Raw genomic sequence first — 19744 nt, 5'->3', positions numbered from 1 at the left:
GCTGTATGACACTTTGATCATAACTATAAATTTTGTGTCTATGATCCTGTCTCACTAGCTACCTGAATAAGGTGCAGCACTCAAAGCTTGTACTTCCAAATAAACCTGTTGGATTATAACCTGGTGCTGTGCGATTTTTAACGTGGTTCAAGAAGGCAGCTCACCACCACCTTCAACGGCAACTAGGGACAGGTAATAATCACTGGACAGTCAGCGACATTCACATCCTGCAAATACATTTTTAAAAGAAATAAGTCCTCTTCCCTACCAGATCCTGCCAGCCTGCTCGGTTTATTACACTTGGGTGAGTTAAGAATCCAGAGAGGAGAATGGATTGGCCAGCAAATGGTAAAAGAATGTACACAAAGTACCACATTCTTCTCCGCTTTGCACTCCCTGCTACTGCAGCCGTCTACTTGTTAGTCTGTCTATATAGAGTCTGTGACTGAAGTGATGCCAGATGGTGTAACAAAGTTCCATGGATGAACATTTGCACTGAGAACCTACTGCATCATAAGAAAGCAAAACAAACTATATATGGCAGTGTCATGCTGATACCTTTAGTCTTCTGCGTGAAACATCAGTATTGAGTTGTCAAGTAGTGTCTGGATCAGAGCAATATAACAGAAGAGATCACTGCGTAAGGACTGCCAGCAAGTCAGTCCCCCAGCTCTGTCAATGCACACAGACCTAAATACGGTTGTACCCCAGGGGAAGGGGGTGGCATAAATCAACAAAAGAAATGTAACAGCTACATATATAGAAAAGGCAGGAATGTAAAACAATAATTAAAACACTTACTGAATTTCCCTTTCAATTTGTAGTTCTATATTAGTGACAAATATCATTTAAAACTAATACAAAGATGACTAAATGAGATTTAAAATTTCCAGAAGTATTAAAATAAGGAAAAACAAAACAATTGACTTACTATGTCACTTCGAAGAAAGTTAATAGAAGCATTCTGTTACAGAAATATATTATAAACAAAAAATTATTTCAAAACCATGCATCCATTTCTAGCTTCCTTTAATTGTTTTGGTATTTTACAAAAGGCTACTTAGAAACTCAAGAGCAAAACATCACAAAATGTCTTTTAAAAAGTAAATCTTATACACAACTTTCACTATTCCAAATGACTAAATAAAATGACTGAAAGTAAATTATAATGCTTCAAATTATCAGAATATTACATTGGGTGTCTAGCTGCCAAGATCCATGTTTTCAATTGTTGTTAAGTAACGATCTCTCCTGAGTTAAAGCAAATTGAAGACTAAAATGTTAATGCATTTTTTTGGAATGCCTACTAGTACCAGTTAATTTATCACAATTAACATGTTATTCTAGCAAAGCCCTCCAAATTTATTATTTCTTGTTTTTCTAAACAATATTTCAATGTGGCTCATGTATGAATTATGTGACATTCTGATTGCGTTCAATGAAGACATTCATACACATTTTATATTAATTGGAAGGATGCTGCATTAAACTTAACTTTCACATTCAGACATTTTACTGATGCTTGCAGGAGGTAAACCAGCAAGATGAACGGACTGAAACTTTGCATTGTCAGTGTACAAATGAGATATGAACAACTTGTAGTTACAAATGAGAAATAATCAACTTGTACATTGTTACCTAGTTGAAATTAAATCATACCAATACAATGGTTTACATCGTTTTAATACTACTTTTCAAATACAAATTTAAATGAACTTTGAGGAAAATGTTGTTATACATAACTGATGAGGTCTTCAACAAAAAAGTTCTACAGGAATCAAAAAAAGATGTAGGGAAAGCATACTGATGTTTTCCTAAAAAACCTTGTTTTCCAGTGATGTCTCCACTGCTCAGCTGAACAGCATGAAGCACCAGCACTGTAAACTATTCCACACTCATTTGTAAGCTGAGTTACCAGTGCACTAAAACAGGTGTTTTAATACATTAGTAACCATCATTAAAGTCTTCATTGTAATTAATCCTTTTACTAAAAGTAGATGTTCAAAATCTTGAAATAGGAGGAAACTCTGTAACTGAGTCCCAGTTTTAAGATTTACTTAGTGCATGTCCTGACATTGCTTGAAATGCAACCTCTCCCAAAAGTAAATTTAACTTTATTTTCAATACTCTGTATAGCTGTTAAACTGAGATGCTAGGAAGCACTTCATTTTTAAAAAAAATCAGCATATACCTTGACTTAATTGATAAATTATGTAAGTGGAATGTCAAGCTCCATTTGTGTACCATTTCAGGACATTTCAAGACTAACTGACATTTTAAATACATTGATAATATGGCACTTATTTTTAAAGATAATAGAACAAATTAGACAAGGATGGCTCAAACACACAACTAAAACAGAAAAATACATGGCACAATAAATTAATTCACACAGAAAACAAGGAATGCATTTTTATTAAGTAACATCAGTCCCTAATATTGAGACACCTGTTGGTTTGGGGAAAATCAGCCTTGTGGAAGGCATAGAGAAAACAAGTTGATCAATCAATCAGTCTGGTGTATGAGAGTTACTTCACACCACAAGTGGGTTGTGCATGCATACAAACACACTTCAAAACTAAACAGCCAGCTATGATAACAAAATGTAACCACATCAATTAAAATATAAAATAAAAAATACAGTATCTAAAAGCGTAATCTCCATAGTTATTTTGAGTTATTTAAAAAAAAAAGTTGGCAAGAATTTTCTTTCCAAAGCTTTTCGGCAAAGCCCAAAACTTTCCAATGAAGTACTTAATAAAGTCCTAACCCTGTGAATTTGTGCTGTTGGATTAGAAGCATTTGTTTAATAGTAATACCATGGGAGTGAGTTCAGAAGAAAACTTATTCAAGTCAAATAATAGAAAGTTTCAATTGATGTAGTTCCAAAAGTTCTCATCATTCCAGTGATTGGATTCTGATGACCACAGCATGACATTAGTAAGGAAGTTTCAGTAATAAGGATTTAGTGAATCAGTTAATCCTTAGCATGTGTCTGTCATTTAAATAGCTCGTGGCCGTTTGGGATTGATCTGCTTACTAGCCTGTTCTTCCTCTTGAAGAGCTGTACGGAAGGCTTTTACTTTATCTGTAAAAACAGAAGGTAAGTTTGTAACATGCTGTACGGAAGAACTAATTTTTTCACCAACTAAAAAGTAAAAAATTATCCCAACTTGTCTTCAGTAATGTACAAAGGAGAAACCTCTTCAAATTTATATTAAATGATGAAACTAACCTTGAATTAGAGTAATTATTTGTTTTGCTCACTGTATAAGGTAGCTTTGTAATACTAAATGATTAAAATGAGTAATAATAGATAGTGAACCCCTTACCAAATGCAAATAAAAATGTGCAAAGCGATTTTGTTCATTTCTATGAAGACTAGAAATTATAGTGTTCCAAAATTCTACCTTAATTACTCATTGCTTTAACCAGCTAAAGCGCATTTGTGAACATGTGTTCTATTTGTTCATGAAATGTAAACATCACTAGCAAATCTACCATTTGTTTATGCATAACTGCCCTCAAAACGATGATGGAAAATAATCTTCTTGTATCACTGCAGTCCATGTAATGAAGGTACTTCCACAATGCTATTAGGGAGGGAGTTGCAAGATTTTGAGCCAATGATAATGAAGAAATGACAAAACACTTTCAGATCAGGGCAGAGAACCATAGGAATTTAACTTGGAAATGATGCTTCCTTGGTCCTTCTAAACGTTAGAGGCTATTGGTCCGCAAGGTGGTATTAGAATCATAGAGATGTACGGCATGGAAACAGACCCTTCAGTCCAACTCATCCATGCTGACCATATATCCTAACCTAATCTAGTCCTATTTGCCAGCACTTGGCCGATCTCACCCTAAACCTTTCCTATTCATATACCCATCCAGATGCCTCTTACATGTTGCAATTGTACCAGTCTCCACCACTTCCTCTGGCAGCTCATTCCATTTTAGCACCACACTCTGCGTGAAAAAGTTGCCCCTTAGGTTCCTTTAAATTTTTCCCCATTCCACCAAAACCTCCGCCCTCTAGTTCTGGACTCCCCCGCCTTGTCTATCTGCCCTATCCGTACCCCTCAGATTATTGAAGATACCTTCGTGAGTTTGGTCTGTAATTGGATATGACATGCTGAAGTTAAAGGGAATGGATGTTAAGATGATAGATGGGGTGCAAATTAGGCAAGTTGGTTTGTCCTACACTGTTTTTTGTTGGATCTGTACTTATCCAATACACTCTCTGACTTGTGCTATGTAGATGCAGAGAAAGCTTCAGGAAGTCAGTTTCACCAGAATTCCCAATTTCTAGCTGATTATGCAGTATTTCGTTATATGGCTAGTCAACAGTAGCCCCGAGGATGTTGATGGCAGGGGAATTAGATGGCAGTGATGAAGACTATTATGTGGAGGTGTAGATCATTGGAGGCACTTGTGTGGTGTGAATGTTACTTGCCACTTTTCAGACCAAATATAAATGTTGTCCAAGTTTTGCTGTATTCTGGCATTGACAAAGGTGATAACATCGCTGGACTAATAACAAAGAAAAAAAAACTAGGTTTTTAATTTCAGATTCCCAGCATTCAGAAAATAATAGGCCTGGCAGCATATGTGAACAGAGGAACAGTTGACTTAAAACGAAAAGTCATATTGGACTCAAAATATTAACCTCACAGATGCTGCCAAACCTGAAGAGTATCTTCAGCACTTCCTGTTTTTATAATCCCAGACGAACGTTCTGAAGATATGGCTTCAAATCCCACCATAAAAGATGAAATTTACAATTAATAAAAAAATCTGGAATTAAAAATGCTTAGTCTAATAGCACAACACCAGGTTATAGTCCAACATGTTTACTTGGATGCACTTTTTGTTTCAGCAGCAGGAAGAGCGAGAATTTAGAATAGTGGAAATGGCAGTTAGGGCAGTTGAATGTTCCTCCTATAGAATGTAGAGGTAAGGGTCACCACCAATGTCCCTGCTAACTGCAGGAAGTGCATCCAACTCCACCTCCTCAAAAACTGCATTAGGGAGCTGGAGCTGACTGAACTTCGGATCATTTGGGAGGCAGAGGAGGTTATTGAAAGGTGTTACAGGGAGGTAGTCACATCTCAGGTGCAAGAAAAAGGCAGATAGGTTACCGACAGTGAACGGAAAGGGAACCAGGAAGAAGTGGAGGTTACCCTTGTGGCTGTTCCCTTCAACAAGTATACCATTTTGAATGCTGTTGGGGGGTACGACTTACCAGGGGTAAGCCATAGGGCATAGGTCTCTGGCACAGAGTCTGTCCCCGTTGATCAGTAGGGAAGGGGAAGAGGAGCAGAGCATTAATCGTTGGGGACTCCATAGTTAGGGGGACAGATAGGAGGTTCTGTGGCAATGAGAGAGACTCACAGTTGGTGTGTTGCCTCCCAGGTGCCAGGTGTGTGTGCGTGTGTGTGTGCATGCGTGTGTGGTCCACATAAGTAGGAAAAGGGATGGAGGTTAAGGCAGACATTCAGGGAGCTACAGCGGAAATGTAGTGCTAGAACAGAGTTATTTCTGGTTTGTTACCCGTGCCACGTGCTAACGAGACGAGAAACACAGAGAGAGAAGTTGAACTCGTGACGTTTGAGATGGCGCAGGAAAAAGGGACTCAAGATACTTGGATAACTGGGGCTCATTCTGGGGTAGGTGCGACCTCTACAATCAGGATTGTCTACACCTGAACCAGAGGGGTACCAATATCCTTAGATGGGAATAATTTACTAATGCTCTTCGGAAGGGTTTAAACTAATTCAGCAGGGGGATGGGAACCTAAATTATAGTTCCAGTGTCCAGGAATTTGAGAGCAGAGAGGTCAGAAATGAGGTTTAAAGATCACAAGAGTTCACTGGCAAGCAAGAAGTTGGTCTGAAGTGCGACTACTTCAATGCCAGGAACACCCAGAAGGAATAATGACTACAGAAAGATTAGGGTCAATCAAGGATAGTAGTGGGAAGTTGTGTGTGGAGTCCGAGGAAATAAGAGAGGCACTAAATGAATATTTTTTGGCAGTACTCACACTGGAAAAAGACAATGTTGTTGAGAATACTGAGCTACAGGCTGTTAGACTAGACGGGACTGAGGTTCACAAGGAGGAGGTGTTAGCAATTCTGGCAAGTATGAAAATAGATAAGTCCCCTGGGCTGGATGGGATTTATCCTAGGATTCTCTGGGAAGCCAGGGATAAGATTGCACAGCCTTTGACTTTGATCTTTGTGTCACCATTGTCTACAGGAATAATGCCAGAAGACTGGAGGATAGCGAATGTTGTTCACTTGTTCGAGAAGGGGAGTAGAGACAACCCTGGTAATTTTAGAAAAGTGCAGCTTATTTCGGTAAAATGTTGTAAAAAGGTTATAAGAGATAGGATTTATAATCATCTGGAGAGGAATAACTTGATTCGGGACAGTCAACACAATTTTGTGAAGGATACATTGTGCCTGACAAACCTTATTGAGTTCTTTGAGATGGTGACCAAACAGGTGGATGAGGGTAAAGAGGTTGATGTGGTGTATATGGATTACAGTAAGGCATTTGAAAAAGTTCCCCACAGTAGCCTATTGCACAAAATATGGAAGCATGGTGATTTAGCGGTTTGGATCAGAAATTGGCTAGCTGAGAGAAGACAGAGGGAAATATTCATCTTGGAGTTCAGTTACTACTGATGTACCGCAAGGATGTGTTTTGAGGCCATTGTGTTTGTAATTTTTATAAATGACCTCGATGAGGGCATTGAAGGATGAGTTCATAAATTTGCGGATGACACGAAGGTTGGTGGAGTTGTGAACAGTGCGGAAGGATGTTGCCGGTTACAGAGGGACATAGATAAGCTACAGAGCTGGGCTGAGAGGTGACAAATGAAATTTAATGCAGATGAGTGTGGGTTGATTCACTTTGGAAGGAGCAACAGGAACACAGAGTACTAGGCTAATGGTAAGATTATTGGTAGTGTAGATAAGGAGAGAGATTTCGGTGTCCGTGTACATAGATCTCTGAAGGTTGCCACCCAGGTTAATAGGGCTGTTAAGAAGGCATATGGTGTGTCAGCTTTTATTTCTAGAGAGATTGAGTTTCAGAGCCACGAGATCAAGCTGCAGCTACACAAAACTCTGGTGTGTCCGCAGTTGAATTATTGCATACAGTTCTGGTCACTGCATTATTAGGAAGGATGTGGAAATTTTGGAAAGGGTGCAGCCGAGATTTACTAGGACGTTGCCTGGTATGGAGGGAAGGTCTTATGAGGAAAGGCTGAGGGACTGGAGGCCGTTTTCGTAAGACAGAAGGTGAGCGATAACAATAGAAACGTAAGATAATCAGAGGGTTAGATAGGGTGGATAGTGAGAGCCTTTTTCCTCAGATGGTGATGGCTAGCATGAGAGGACAGAGCTTTAAATTGAGGGGTGACAGATGTTGGAGGTAGTTTCTTTACTCAGAGTAGTAGGGGCGTGGAACGCACTGCCTCCAACAGTTGTAGACTCGCCAACTTTAAGGACATTTAGATGGTCATTGAATAGACAAATGGATGAAAATGGAATAGTGAAGAAAAGATAGGCTTCAGATTGGTTTCACAGGTCGGCGCAACAGAGAGCCAAACGGCCTGTACAGCGCTGTGATGTTCTATAAACCTGGTGTGGTGTGATTTCTGACTTTGTCCACCGCAATCCAACACCAGTTGCCCAACAACATAGTCAAATTACAACCATGTACCACTATCAACTGCCATAAAAAACATCTGGTGCAATAATATCTTTTAGGGAAGAAAATCTGCCAACTTTACCTGGTCTGACTCCAAATCCAAAACAACATGGTTGACTGTTAAACGTTTGGGCAATCAGACACAGGCAATAAATGCTGGCCAAGTCATTAACAAATAAAAATAATGTAAACTGTGTTTCTCAGTCTCTGCCCTTCAACAGTGATCCAGTGTCTTCAAAACCAATTTCAAAAAGACAGAATTTTATCTTTCTGCTCAGCACTTTGCAGCTTGTTGATTGTCATGTATTCTCCTAGCAACACAGCACACTGTCAGCTAAGTACATAAAAATTATATTAGAATACCTTTTATTTCAATATAATATAATAGTTGGTGACCACTATTCCTAGATATAGTCTTTATATACGGATTGATTGTGAATTCCATTTCTTTAAACCTACCTCTCAGTTCAGTTAGAATCTCAACCTTCTGATCTAAAATAGCCTCTAGCTGTGTGGAGTACGCATCCACATCATAATCCACTTCTTCAGTCATTTCCAAAAGTGCTTTTTCATCCTCTAGCCACCGAATAGATTCCTGTAGATACAAAACCAAATCAATGTTGAGACAACACAACAAATACTTATCAATAAGTCCATGCTTACTAATCTTCAAAGCCCTGAAGCAGATATTTCAGAATAGTCATGTGCTTGAGCTGGTTCATGTTGTTAATTCTGTTATGGACCAAACCAAACCCCCATAAAACATGTCAAGAGGGTAGCCTGGACCCAAACTTTTTCTTCTTTTAAATATAAATGCCAGGCGTTGGGTTCCGGATGCAATTCGACTGGTCACATATCAGGCTTGATGCAAAATGGTAAAGTATTAGCAAAAGAAAGAAGAATTGGAATAACTTAACTATTGGAAAACTTTAACTTTAACTTAGATTATTTAGCTACTAAACAGCAGCGTTTCCAATATAGTAACATCCCATAAATTCAGTGAAATAGATAGTCTCACATGTAATTCTCCAGTCCAGGAGGAAAGAATATCAAGAGCAAAACTTAGAGAGAAAATTCAAGCATTTTGATGTAGCGGTGAGAAATGAATTGAACCTTCAAACTGATAACTAAAGTAAAAGCCTAGTTCTGTCGGAGCCTGACCCCACTCATTCCTGCTGCTTCTAATGCTCCAAGTTTAAAAAGAACCCAAGGTCTCACTAGCTGTTTACTGGCTTTGAACAGACTGCTCACCACCACTGTCCTCTCTTCATAAAGAGAAATGACGGGGAGAAAAAACCTCTTCAAGCCAGTCACAATCCTTAAATAAAATAATTCAATTTATTCAAACAATCCAAATGTAACATGTCACAACTCGCCACATGCAGTATTATCACACAAAACTGGGTTCACAGGATGATGTGACTTATTAACATATAATACATCTTGCAGGCTGCCACAAGGATCAATAGTTAGGCTGCAGCTATTTACAGGGCAAACCTTTACAGAGCCCACTGGAAAGTTTGCAGAAGGCAAATCTCTGTGCAGCCTTCTGCCATGCACTCCTGAACTAGCCCTAATTTTATGTAGGGAGGCTCACCTGCCCTCCACTAAATTAAGACCATTAGGTGATCAACACAGCTAAACTGAGGTTGACAAGAGGACACAGCAGGAAGACCAGCAAGTCATCATACTCAGGCCTCTGGTAGAAAGGTTGCTCCCTAAGGAGTCTGCTTTTCACATTAAGCATACTACTTTACCGATTATAAACCAACATCACCTTCCCCCAACGTATCTCAACCCAATCCCCTAGCCTAGGTAATAACTCCAAGGCATATATAGAACATTACAGCACAGTAGAGGCCCTTCGGCCCTTGATATTGCACTGGTCTGTGAAACCAAGCTGAAGCCCATCTAACCTACACTATTCCATTATCATCCATATGTTTATCCAATGGCCATTTAAATGCCCTTAATGTTGGCGAGTCCACTGCTGTTGCAGGCAGGGCATTCCATGCCCTTACTACTGAGTAAAGCACCTACCTCTGACATCTATCACCCTCCAGTTTAAAGCTATGTCCCCTCACGCTAGCCATCACCATCTGAGGAAAAAGCCTCTCACTGTCCACACTTATCTAACCTTCTGATCATCTTGTATGTCTCTATTAAATCACTTCTCAACCTTCTTCTCTCATTACATAAACAAATCCTGCTTCTAATGTATTTCACTGGTCAAATGCAATGCATTGAGTTTGGTGAAGGTGAGTGGTAAAGTAAGCTGTGAAGTGGACACAAAGAAGCAGCAATAAAAAAAGGTTAATTAAATCTGCTTTAAGAAATGGCAGTGAGCAATTCTCTTGAACTGCCACAGTCTGTATGGTGTAGTACACTATCAGTTGTAAATTAGGGTTTTGCTGTGGAGTTTAAAAATAACACACTCTTGATTTTAATGAATGAAAGAGCAAGATTGCAGAGATGAGTGCCATGTTCCTACTTCCAACGTTACAGAGGAAAAGAGGAACACAGAAACAGGAGTAGGCCATTCAGTCCCTTGAACCTGTTCCATGATTCAATGAGATTATGGCTCATCTGTTGCCTAACTCATAAATCGATCATTCAATAAAATTTAAAGCCTGTGCTGGCCAATTTGTCATTGCTGTTGTATTTTCCATCATGATAACGACCATATCAGCAATGGGATTCTTCTTTGCGCCAAAAATTTCAACCGGCTAAAATAGTGTTTGAAATCAGTTAAAAAGATGTACATGTAAGCACGGAGCAGAGATTCTTTTCCCTACTGAGAGTTTCTGTTTAACTTGAATTGTTTTTGGTGACATAAACTCCTTAAGTTTTAAGATAGCTATGAATAAGGATAAGAAGCCAGGACCTTATGGGAAGTTAGTAAATTGGAGAAGAGCACATTACAATCAATATTAAAGAAGAGCTAGGGAGTGTTAATTGGGAGGAGCTGTTATCATGCACTGTCCACCCTATCTAAACCTCTGATTATCTTATATGTCTCGATTAGGTCACCTCTCAACTTTCTTTCCTCCAACAAACAGTCTCAGTTCCCTCAGCCTGTCCTTGTAAAGCCTTCCTTCCATACCAGATTAAAAACAATGACTGCAGATGCTGGAAACCAGAGTCTAGTTTGGAAGAGCACAGCAGTTCAGGCAGCATCCGAGAAGCAGTAAAATCGACGTTTCGGGCAAAAGCAGACAGCCTGAAGGGAGGAGAGATAAATGAGAGGAGGGTGGGGGTGGGGAGAAAGTAGCATAGAGTACAATAGGTAAGTGGGGGAGGGAATGAAGGTGATAGGTGGAAAAGAAGATAGGCAGGTAGGACAAGTCATGGGGACAGTGCTGAGCTGGAAGTTTGGAACTAGTGGGGGAAGGGGACATGAGGAAACTGTTGAAGTCCACATTGATGCCCTGGGGTTGAAGTGTTCCGAGGTGGAAGATGAGGCGTTCTTCCTCCAGGCGTCTGGTGGCGAGGGAGCAGTCATGAAGGAGGCCCAGGACCTCCATGTCCTCGGCAGAGTGGGAGGGGGAGTTGAAATGTTGGGCCACAGGGCGGTGTGGTTGATTGGTGCGGATGTCCCAGAGATGTTCCCTAAAGCGCTCTGCTAGGAGGTGTCCAGTCTCCCCAATGTAGAGGAGACCGCATCAGGAGCAACGGATACAATAAATGATATTGGTGGACGTGCAGGTAAAACTTTGATGGATGTGGAAGGCCCCTTTTAGGGTCTTGGATGGAGGTGAGGGAGGTGGTGTGGGAGCAGATTTTGCAATTCTGCGGTGGCAGGGAAAGATGCCAGGATGGGAGGGTGGGCGGTGGTGGTGGTGCGGGGGGGGGGTGTGTGTGGAGTGGACCTGACCAGGTAGTCACGGAGGGAACGGTCTTTGCGGAAGGCGGAAAGGGGTGGGGAGGGAAATATACTCCTGGTGGTGAGGTCCGTTTGGAGGTGGCGGAAATGTCGGCGGATGATTTGGTTCAATAAACACCAACACACCATATGCCTTCTGAACAACTCGATCAATCCGGGTGTTAACTTTCAGGGATTTATGCACCTGGACACAGATCTCTCTGTGCATCTACACTGCCAAGAATTTTACCATTAGCCCAGTACTCTGCATTCCTGTTACTTCTTCCAAAGTGAACTACCTCACACTTTTCCGCATTAAACTCCATTTGCCACTTCTTTGCCCAGCTCCGCATCTTATCTATGTCCCTCTGTAACTAGCAACATCCTTCCGCACAATCCACAACTCTGCCAACCTTAAGTGTCATCTGCAAATTTACTAACCCATCCTTCTACACACACATCCAGATCATTTATAAAAATGACAAACAGCAGTGGCTCCAAAACAGATCCCTGCAGCACAACACTGGTCACTGAACGCCAGGATGAACATTTCCCATCAACCACCACACGGTCTTCTTTCAGCTAGCCAATTTCTGATCCAAACCACTAAATCACCTTCAATTCAGAAATTCCACATTTTGTGCAATAGCCTACCATGTGGAACCTTATTAAATGCCTTTCTGAAGTCCATATACACCAAATCAACAATTTTACCTTCATCCACCTGTTTTGTCACTTTCTCGAAGAACTCAATAAGGTTATTGAGGCATGACCTACCCTTCACAAAACTGTGTTGACTATCCCTAATCAAATTATTCCTGTCCAAATTATTATAAATCCTACCTCTTATATTATTTGTTTCCAACGTCTTACCCACAACCAAAGTATGGTTCATTGACCTAAATTACCAGGTTTGTCCCGACTCCCATTCTTAAACAAGGTAACAACATTTGCTATCCTCCAGTCTTCTGGCACTACTCCTGTCGGCAATGATGACAAAGATCAAAGCCAAAGGCTCTGCAATCTCCACCCTGGCTTCCCAGAGAATCCGAGAATAAACCCCATCTGGCACAGGTATATTTTCAGATATTCCAAAATAGCCAAAAAACGTCCTCTTAGTCACCTGCAATCCCATTTAATCTTGTAGCCTGTATCTCCATATTCCCACTAACATTGACTTTTTCCAATCTGAATACTGATGAAAAGTATTCATTAAGCACTTCTCTTATGTCCTCAGATTCCACACACAACTTCCTACTACTGTCTCTGATTGGCCCTAATCTTACTGTAGTCATTCTTTTGGTTCTGATATACCAATAGACGTTGGGTCTCTTGAAGAGCACTAGGGTGGATAATTCCCCAGGGCCTGATGCTATCTACCCCAGGTTATTGAGAGAGGAAAGAGAGAGAAAAAAAAAGATTGCTGGAGCCTTGACCAAGATCTTTGTATCCTTGCTAGCCACTGGAGAGGTCACAGAGGACTGGTGAGTAACGAATGTTATTCCTCTGTTGAAGAAGGGAAATAGGGTTAATTCAAGAAACTAAGACAAGAAGCTATCGGAGAGAATTCTTAGGGATAGGATTTACGCAGATTTGGAAAAGCATGGCCTAATTAGGGACAGTCAGCATGTCTTTGTGCAGGGTAGGTCATGGCTTACTACCTTGATTCAATTTTTGAGGAGATAACAAAGGAGATCAATGAGGGTAAAGCAGCGGATGGTGTTGACATGGATTTTAGTAAGGCTATTGATAAGGTCCCTCATGGTATGTTCACCCAAAAAATTAAGATGCATGGGATCCACATGGATTCAGAACTTGCCGATAGAAGAAGAAAGTGAGGACCGCAGATGCTAGAGTTCAGAGTCAAAGTGTGGTGCTGGAAAAGCACAGCCAGCCAAGCAGAATCTGAGAGAATAGACGTATCGAGCATAAGCTTTTCACCAGGAATGTGTTGGGCCCTAGGGGGCTGAGAGATAAAATGTGAGGGAGAGTGAGGCTGGGATTGCAATAGGTCGATGAGGGTGGTGGTGTTGGTGATAGGTCAGACCAGATAGGTGGGAAGGAAGGTGGACAGGTAAGACAGTTCAAGAGGGCGGTGCTGAGTTGGAGGTTGAACCTGGGACAAGTTTGGGGGAGGGGAGGTGAGGAAACTGGTGAAATCGACATTGATACAGTGTGGTTGGAGGGTCCCAAGGCAGAAGATGAGGCGTTCTTCCTCCAGGCTTCGGGTGGCTACGATTTGGCAGTGGAAGAGGCCCAGGAATTGCATGTCCTTGGCAGAGTGGGAGGGGAAGTTGAAGTGTTTGGCCATGAGTGATAGGGTTGTTTAGTGCGTGTCCTGGAGATGTTCTCTGAAACATTCCGCGGGTTGACGTCCTGTCTCCCCAGTGTAGAGGAGACCACACCTGGACTACACCTCCTCCCATGCTGTCTCCTGTAAAAACACTATCCCTTCCTCTCAATTCTTCCACCTCTGCCCCAGCTACTCCCAGGAGGACTATTTCCACCATAGAACATCCTAGATGGACTCCTTCTTCAAAGACTGCAATTTCCCCTCCCACATGGTCATCGATGTCTTCCAGCGCATCTCCTCCACTTCCTGCACTTATGCCTTTGAACACCACCCCTCCAACCACAACAAGGACAGAACTCTCCTGGTCCTCACCTTCCATCCCACCAACCCCCGGATGTAACGCATCATCGTCTATCACCTACAAACAGACCCTATTACCAGAGATATATTTCCCTCCCCAGCCCTATCTGCATTTTGCAGAGAGCACTCTCTCTGCGACTCCCTTGTTAGGTCCATACCCCCAACAACCTACCCTCTGTCGCTGGCACCTTTCCTTTCCCCACAAGAGGTTTGAAACCTGCACCCATACTTCCCCTCTCACCTCCATACAAGGTCCCAAAGGATCCTTCCACATCAGACCTAAATTTTCTTGCACTTCCACACATGCAATCTACTGTGTCCATTGCTCTCAATGTGGTCTCCTCTACATTGGGGAGACAGGACGCCAACTTTCAGAAAGTTTCAGAGAACATTTCTGGGACACACGCACAAAACAATTCCACCGCCTTAGGCTGGACAGTTCAACTCCCGCTCCCATTCCCCCAAGGACAAGTCCTGGGCCTCCTCCATCGCCAACTTCTAGCCACCCAACACCTGGAGGAAGAATGCCTCATCTTCCGCCTTGGGATCAATGTGGATTGCACCAGTTTCCTCATTTCCCCTGTTCCAGCCTTATTCCAGATCCAACTCGGCACAGCTCACTTGAACTGTCCTACCTGTCCGTCCACACACACACACATATATATATATATATATATAGAGGATGAAAATGTAGATGGGTGTCAAAGAATACAGCAGCATACAGATCAGTTGCAGACACAGACGGAGAAACAGTAAATGGGGTTTAATCCAGGTGAGTGAGAGGCGCTTTGGGAGATGAAAAGTTAAAAGGAAAAAGGTATACAGCTAATGGCAGGACCCTGAACAGCATTAATGTACAGAGGGATCTTGGAGTTCAAGTCCATCGTTCCCTGAAAGTGGCCATACAAGTAGATAAGGTGGCGTATGGCATGCTTGCTTTTATTGATTGATTGGGGAACTGAGTACATTAGTCAGAATGTCAGGTTGCAGATTAGGCTACACTTTTTATATTGTGGGTGAGAGGGGAAAGATATAAAAGAGACCTAAGGGGCAACTTTTTCACACAGAGTGGTGTGTATGAAATGAGATGCCAGAGGAAGTGGTGGAGGCTGGTACAATTGCAACATTTAAGAGGCATTTAGATGGGTACAAGAATAGGAAGGGTTGAGGGGGATACGGACTAGGTGCTAGCAGGTGGGACTAGATTGGGTTGGGATATCTGGTCGGCATGGACGGGTTGGACAATGCTGTACATTTCTATGACTCTATAATTCTGGTCACCACACTATAGAAAGTATTTGGAGGTTTTGGAGAGGGTGCAAAAAAGTGTTGACGATCAGAATCTTCTTCCCAGAGTTGACATGTCCAAAACTAGTGTGCATTTTAGGTGAGAGAGGGGAAAACTTCGAAGGAGATGTGAGGCGCAAGTTTTTTTTTAAACAGAGTGGCAAGAATCTGGAACACACTGCCAGGGATGGTGGTAGAGGCAGATAAAGGACTTTCAGATAAGCACATAAATATGCAAGGAATGGAGGGATATAGACCAAGTCAGGCAGAAGGGATTAATTTAATTTGGCATCATGTTAGGCACAACATCATGGGCCAAAGGGCCCATTCCTGTACTGTACAGTTGGGTATTCTATAAAACATACGTTTATCCCAACTATGCCATACTACTATGAGCTCTTTGTTTGCAATGTATCAATTTACATTCAAATCAGTATACCATTAATTTGGTAGGTTGCTTGGACAAACTGCTATCTATTAAAGGACATGCTGGAATGAGACTGTCAAGCCAGCTTGCAGTAGAGTGGGAAAGGTAGGTCACAAACTGGTGGAGACAATAATTTCCCAGTATTAAGGTCAGAAAGCATAAAAATGTAGTTTAATGAGAGTGAAAAATCAATTAACCTTCAGAAATTGATATCATTCTATGAAAATTCTTTTAGAGTTATATTCTCTCAAAATAATTTCATACCTGGAATATCGCTCTGTGCTCTTCTACAACCTGTTCTTCCATTTCCACCATTTGAGAAACTGCTTCATGGAAAGTGAATAGCTGAGGTGAAACCTCCTCCTCCTCAAAACACAAGCAATAGGCTGAATCAGCAGGAATGTTTTAAAAACATATTTTACTTTAATACAGAGAACAAAACTTAAAACCACAAGATCAGAAGTAGAGCTTTGTCATATGCAATCAATTATAAACAACAATAAGATAGAAATGCAGCTCAAAAATATCTATAGACACACAAGAATATACACATTCTCCTTAGATCTGGCAAAGTTAAAAGGAAAGATTTGATAGTGATATTTGAAATTGTGGATATTTTTGATAAGAATACATACAAATAAACTATTTCCAGTGGTAGGAATAACAACCTGAGAACAGATTGACAAAGAATGAAAGGCAATATTTGGAAACTTCTATCTACATCTTTGTGATCAGAATATACTGCTTAATTGATAAAGTGATGGTGAAAGTAAGCAGTTTTAATGCTAAATTTCACAAATCAGTTCGATAACAGCAATAACTTAAAAGACTAATAATGGGAAATTCAACTAATTGTACAGTTTTCAAAGAGCCGACACAGATATACTTTACTAAATGGCACTCTTCTAATGATAAGTGATAGTAAAGCGAAATCAGTAAGGAGAGGGCGCATGTGGAATGAAATACAGACAGAGGGAATTTGGAGCACAAAGGGAATTTGATACAGAGGAGAAGAAGTGCTTTTTGCTTTAATTTTGATTTATGGTTTGTAAGGACTGTATTCTGTAATAATGAGGACCAGGCAATAAGGGTCCCAGAGGGCATTTGTTTGATATTAAACCTCTTCCAAATTTATTTGAAGGGTTTAGCAACAAAGCTCAAAGTCACTCTTCCTACTCTGTGGAAAGCAGGAACATTTGCAATGGCTAGGGCCACAATGTGAGTGTCATCTCCAGCTGCAATTCCTGAAAGCTTGGGTTTTAGAGATGGAGTGGCGGCTGGGACACTGCAAAAGTACAAAGTATTGTGGCTCGCACGTAAACAGAGGTGATCACGCAACAGGCTAAGACTTCACAAGCAGGATGGGAGTGAGTAACCACGAGACACAGCAAGACGACCAGGCAGGTAGTAAAGGAGTCTCCTGTGGCAATTCCCCTACAAAACACATATACCACTTCGGATACTATTAGGGCGGATGGATGGCATCTCAAAGGAAAGCAGCAACAGCCACATTTGTTGCATCACAGTTAGGTCTTCTGCACAGGAGAGGATAAAAGTATGGAAATGTAATACTTATGGGGTATTTAATTGGAAGGGAAATAGATAGGCATTTCTGTGACTGTTAACAGGATCCCAGGATGGTATATTGCCTCCCTGGTGCAGGGTCAAGGATATCTCTCTGATCATCTCTGGGACATCCTGGGAGGTGAACAGCTAGTGGTTATGGTACACATTAATTTGCATAATAAAAGAGGAATGAGGGATAGATTTCTGGACCAATACGTTGAAGAACCAACTAACAAACAAGCCATCTGAGGTTGAGTACCTTGTAATGAGAAAGGTAGAACCGGCAATTTAATTATATGAAGCACCTTGGAAATGACCATAAATTGACAAATTCTTCATTAGGATAAAGAGTAATGCAGTTGATTGAAACTAGGTCCTTGGAATCTAAATAGAGGAAACTTCAATTGTTTGAAGTGCAAGTTGGCGATGATGGATTACAGAATGTTATTTGAAGACTTGACAGTGAAAAGGTGAAAGCAAACATTTAAAGAGCACAAGGGTGAACAGCAACAATTGTTCATTCTTGTCTGGCACAAAAGTAAGTTAGGAAAGGTGGCCAAACCATGGCTTACAAGAAAAATTAGAGACAGACACAAATTGGCCAGAAAGAAAACAGATTGGGAGCAGTTTAGAATTCAGTAAAGAAGGGTCGATTAAAAGGGGAAAACACAGAGTACAAGAGTAAGCTTGCGGAGAACATGAAAACTGCCTATAAAAGTTTATTTGATTAGGTGGAGATGCACTTTAATTTGCATGTTTGAAAAATGCTGCATTTTGACCTCAATTACACATCATCTCAGTCACCAGGGTTTTGGTGGGGGAGCAGAGATGTTGCTGATTTCTACTGAGAACTAAGTAAAGAATAGTAAAGTACCTTCTAATCCTATTAAAATGGATATTAATCTATTTCCTGAATGTCAGATTACGTGCCCTCATACCTTCTTTCTCTAAATGTATGTGTACAGAAGAATTTTACTGATATTAACAAGAAACTATGCCAGATTTTTGCTCTTGCCCAAAGCAATTTTAATATAGAAAATTATTTCTCAAATTATGCTTTGAGGTTCACTAAAGAACTGGCTGAATTCTCATTGACAGAGGTGGTATTAATCACAGTAATTCCACGTGGAGGTAGGTTTCTAGTGAACTCCCATGGGGCTTATTTTAGAACTATTGCTGCATTTTTTTCTATTTATAATAATGATCCAAAGAACTGCCTGCAAGCTCATGATGACTTTTGTTATGAAGATGTGGATGTACTGTACCTTTAAGTTAAAAGCTAGCAGAGCTACCTGACAGCACCAAGTGTTCTGAATCAGATATAATGTAATCTTTTAGTCCAGCAGCTAGTGTAGCTAGTTGCCTGGAGACAAAAACAAATTTGAATTAGGCCAATCAGTTTAAATTATAGATTAAAAAAAACCAAACTCCAATCAAATTTGAACTGAGTATATTGACAATATTAAAAGCCGATTACACTATCCGATGCTTTGGGGTTTATAAGACCGGGAAAAATTGAACAGTTGGGGGAGAACTGCCAAAAGACCAACAGATGTAGGCTGCTAGTCAGAACTCAGAGGTGCCTGTCCAGAGAAGGAGTTTACACAGAGAAAACATCAACACCAACCTGAAGAGCAAATCTACTCAGGAAGATATAAAGAGATTTGATCTCTAGCTGGTTTTGAAATTTGAATTTTTCAGTAAATCTTAATCGAAGCTTTTATCAGACTAGTATTATTGAAGGGAAAGTAAAAGGTAGGTTAGAGGTAAATAGTTGTTAGTTAATTATTCTCAGTTATAGTTTAAGAAATAAAGTTGTTAATTTTTACTTTAAATGTTTTGGCCCCTTGAATTTTCACAGATTACTGCACGGGATAAATCTTTTCTGTCTTGCTGCTTTAAATTAAGCAGGACGGTTTACCCCGTGAAGTAACAGTTTGGGGGCTCATGTCGAGATTTGAACTGGTTTAGACAGATTTGAATAGATTTAGGGGTACGAAAAATCCCAGCAGATTCAAGCACTTGCAGGTTAGTGTCCTCGATCTCTAAATAAAACATAGTTGAGGTAATTTGTTTAATTTCAGTGACTTGTGGTTGACTAAAAGTGAGAAAAATGGCTCTTAAAATTGCTGAAGAGGTTCTGGGGTTTGAAGATAATTCTCAAACTTGCTAAGAAAGTTGTGAAGGAAAGAAAAAGGCCATATAGAATTAGCAAATGAAGTTGGATTTG

General features: G+C 40.7%; 1 protein-coding gene across 3 annotated transcripts in view; it reads right to left on the bottom strand.

Moving 5' to 3' along the window:
* Nucleotides 1-1046: 1046 nt before the first annotated feature.
* The window catches only part of kif2a (kinesin family member 2a), a 146868-nt gene continuing 128170 nt past the window's right edge, over nt 1047-19744 (bottom strand). Inside the window, exons 19-21 of one of the 3 annotated variants that reach the window (XM_060830311.1) lie at nt 16213-16314; nt 8179-8314; nt 1047-3088 (exon numbers count right to left, since the gene is read on the bottom strand). In XM_060830311.1, the coding sequence (XP_060686294.1) occupies nt 3003-3088; nt 8179-8314; nt 16213-16314 (324 nt within the window). In that variant the 3' untranslated portion in view covers nt 1047-3002. The remainder of the gene's footprint in view (nt 3089-8178; nt 8315-16212; nt 16315-19744) is intronic. The other 2 variants (XM_060830301.1, XM_060830292.1) reach the window with 2 other exon arrangements.

This window comes from Hemiscyllium ocellatum, chromosome 1, assembly GCF_020745735.1.
Source record: "Hemiscyllium ocellatum isolate sHemOce1 chromosome 1, sHemOce1.pat.X.cur, whole genome shotgun sequence".
Classification (NCBI taxonomy): domain Eukaryota; kingdom Metazoa; phylum Chordata; class Chondrichthyes; order Orectolobiformes; family Hemiscylliidae; genus Hemiscyllium; species Hemiscyllium ocellatum.
Note: the sequence above shows the minus strand (reverse complement) of the source record. Positions and strands in the feature narration are given on the sequence as shown.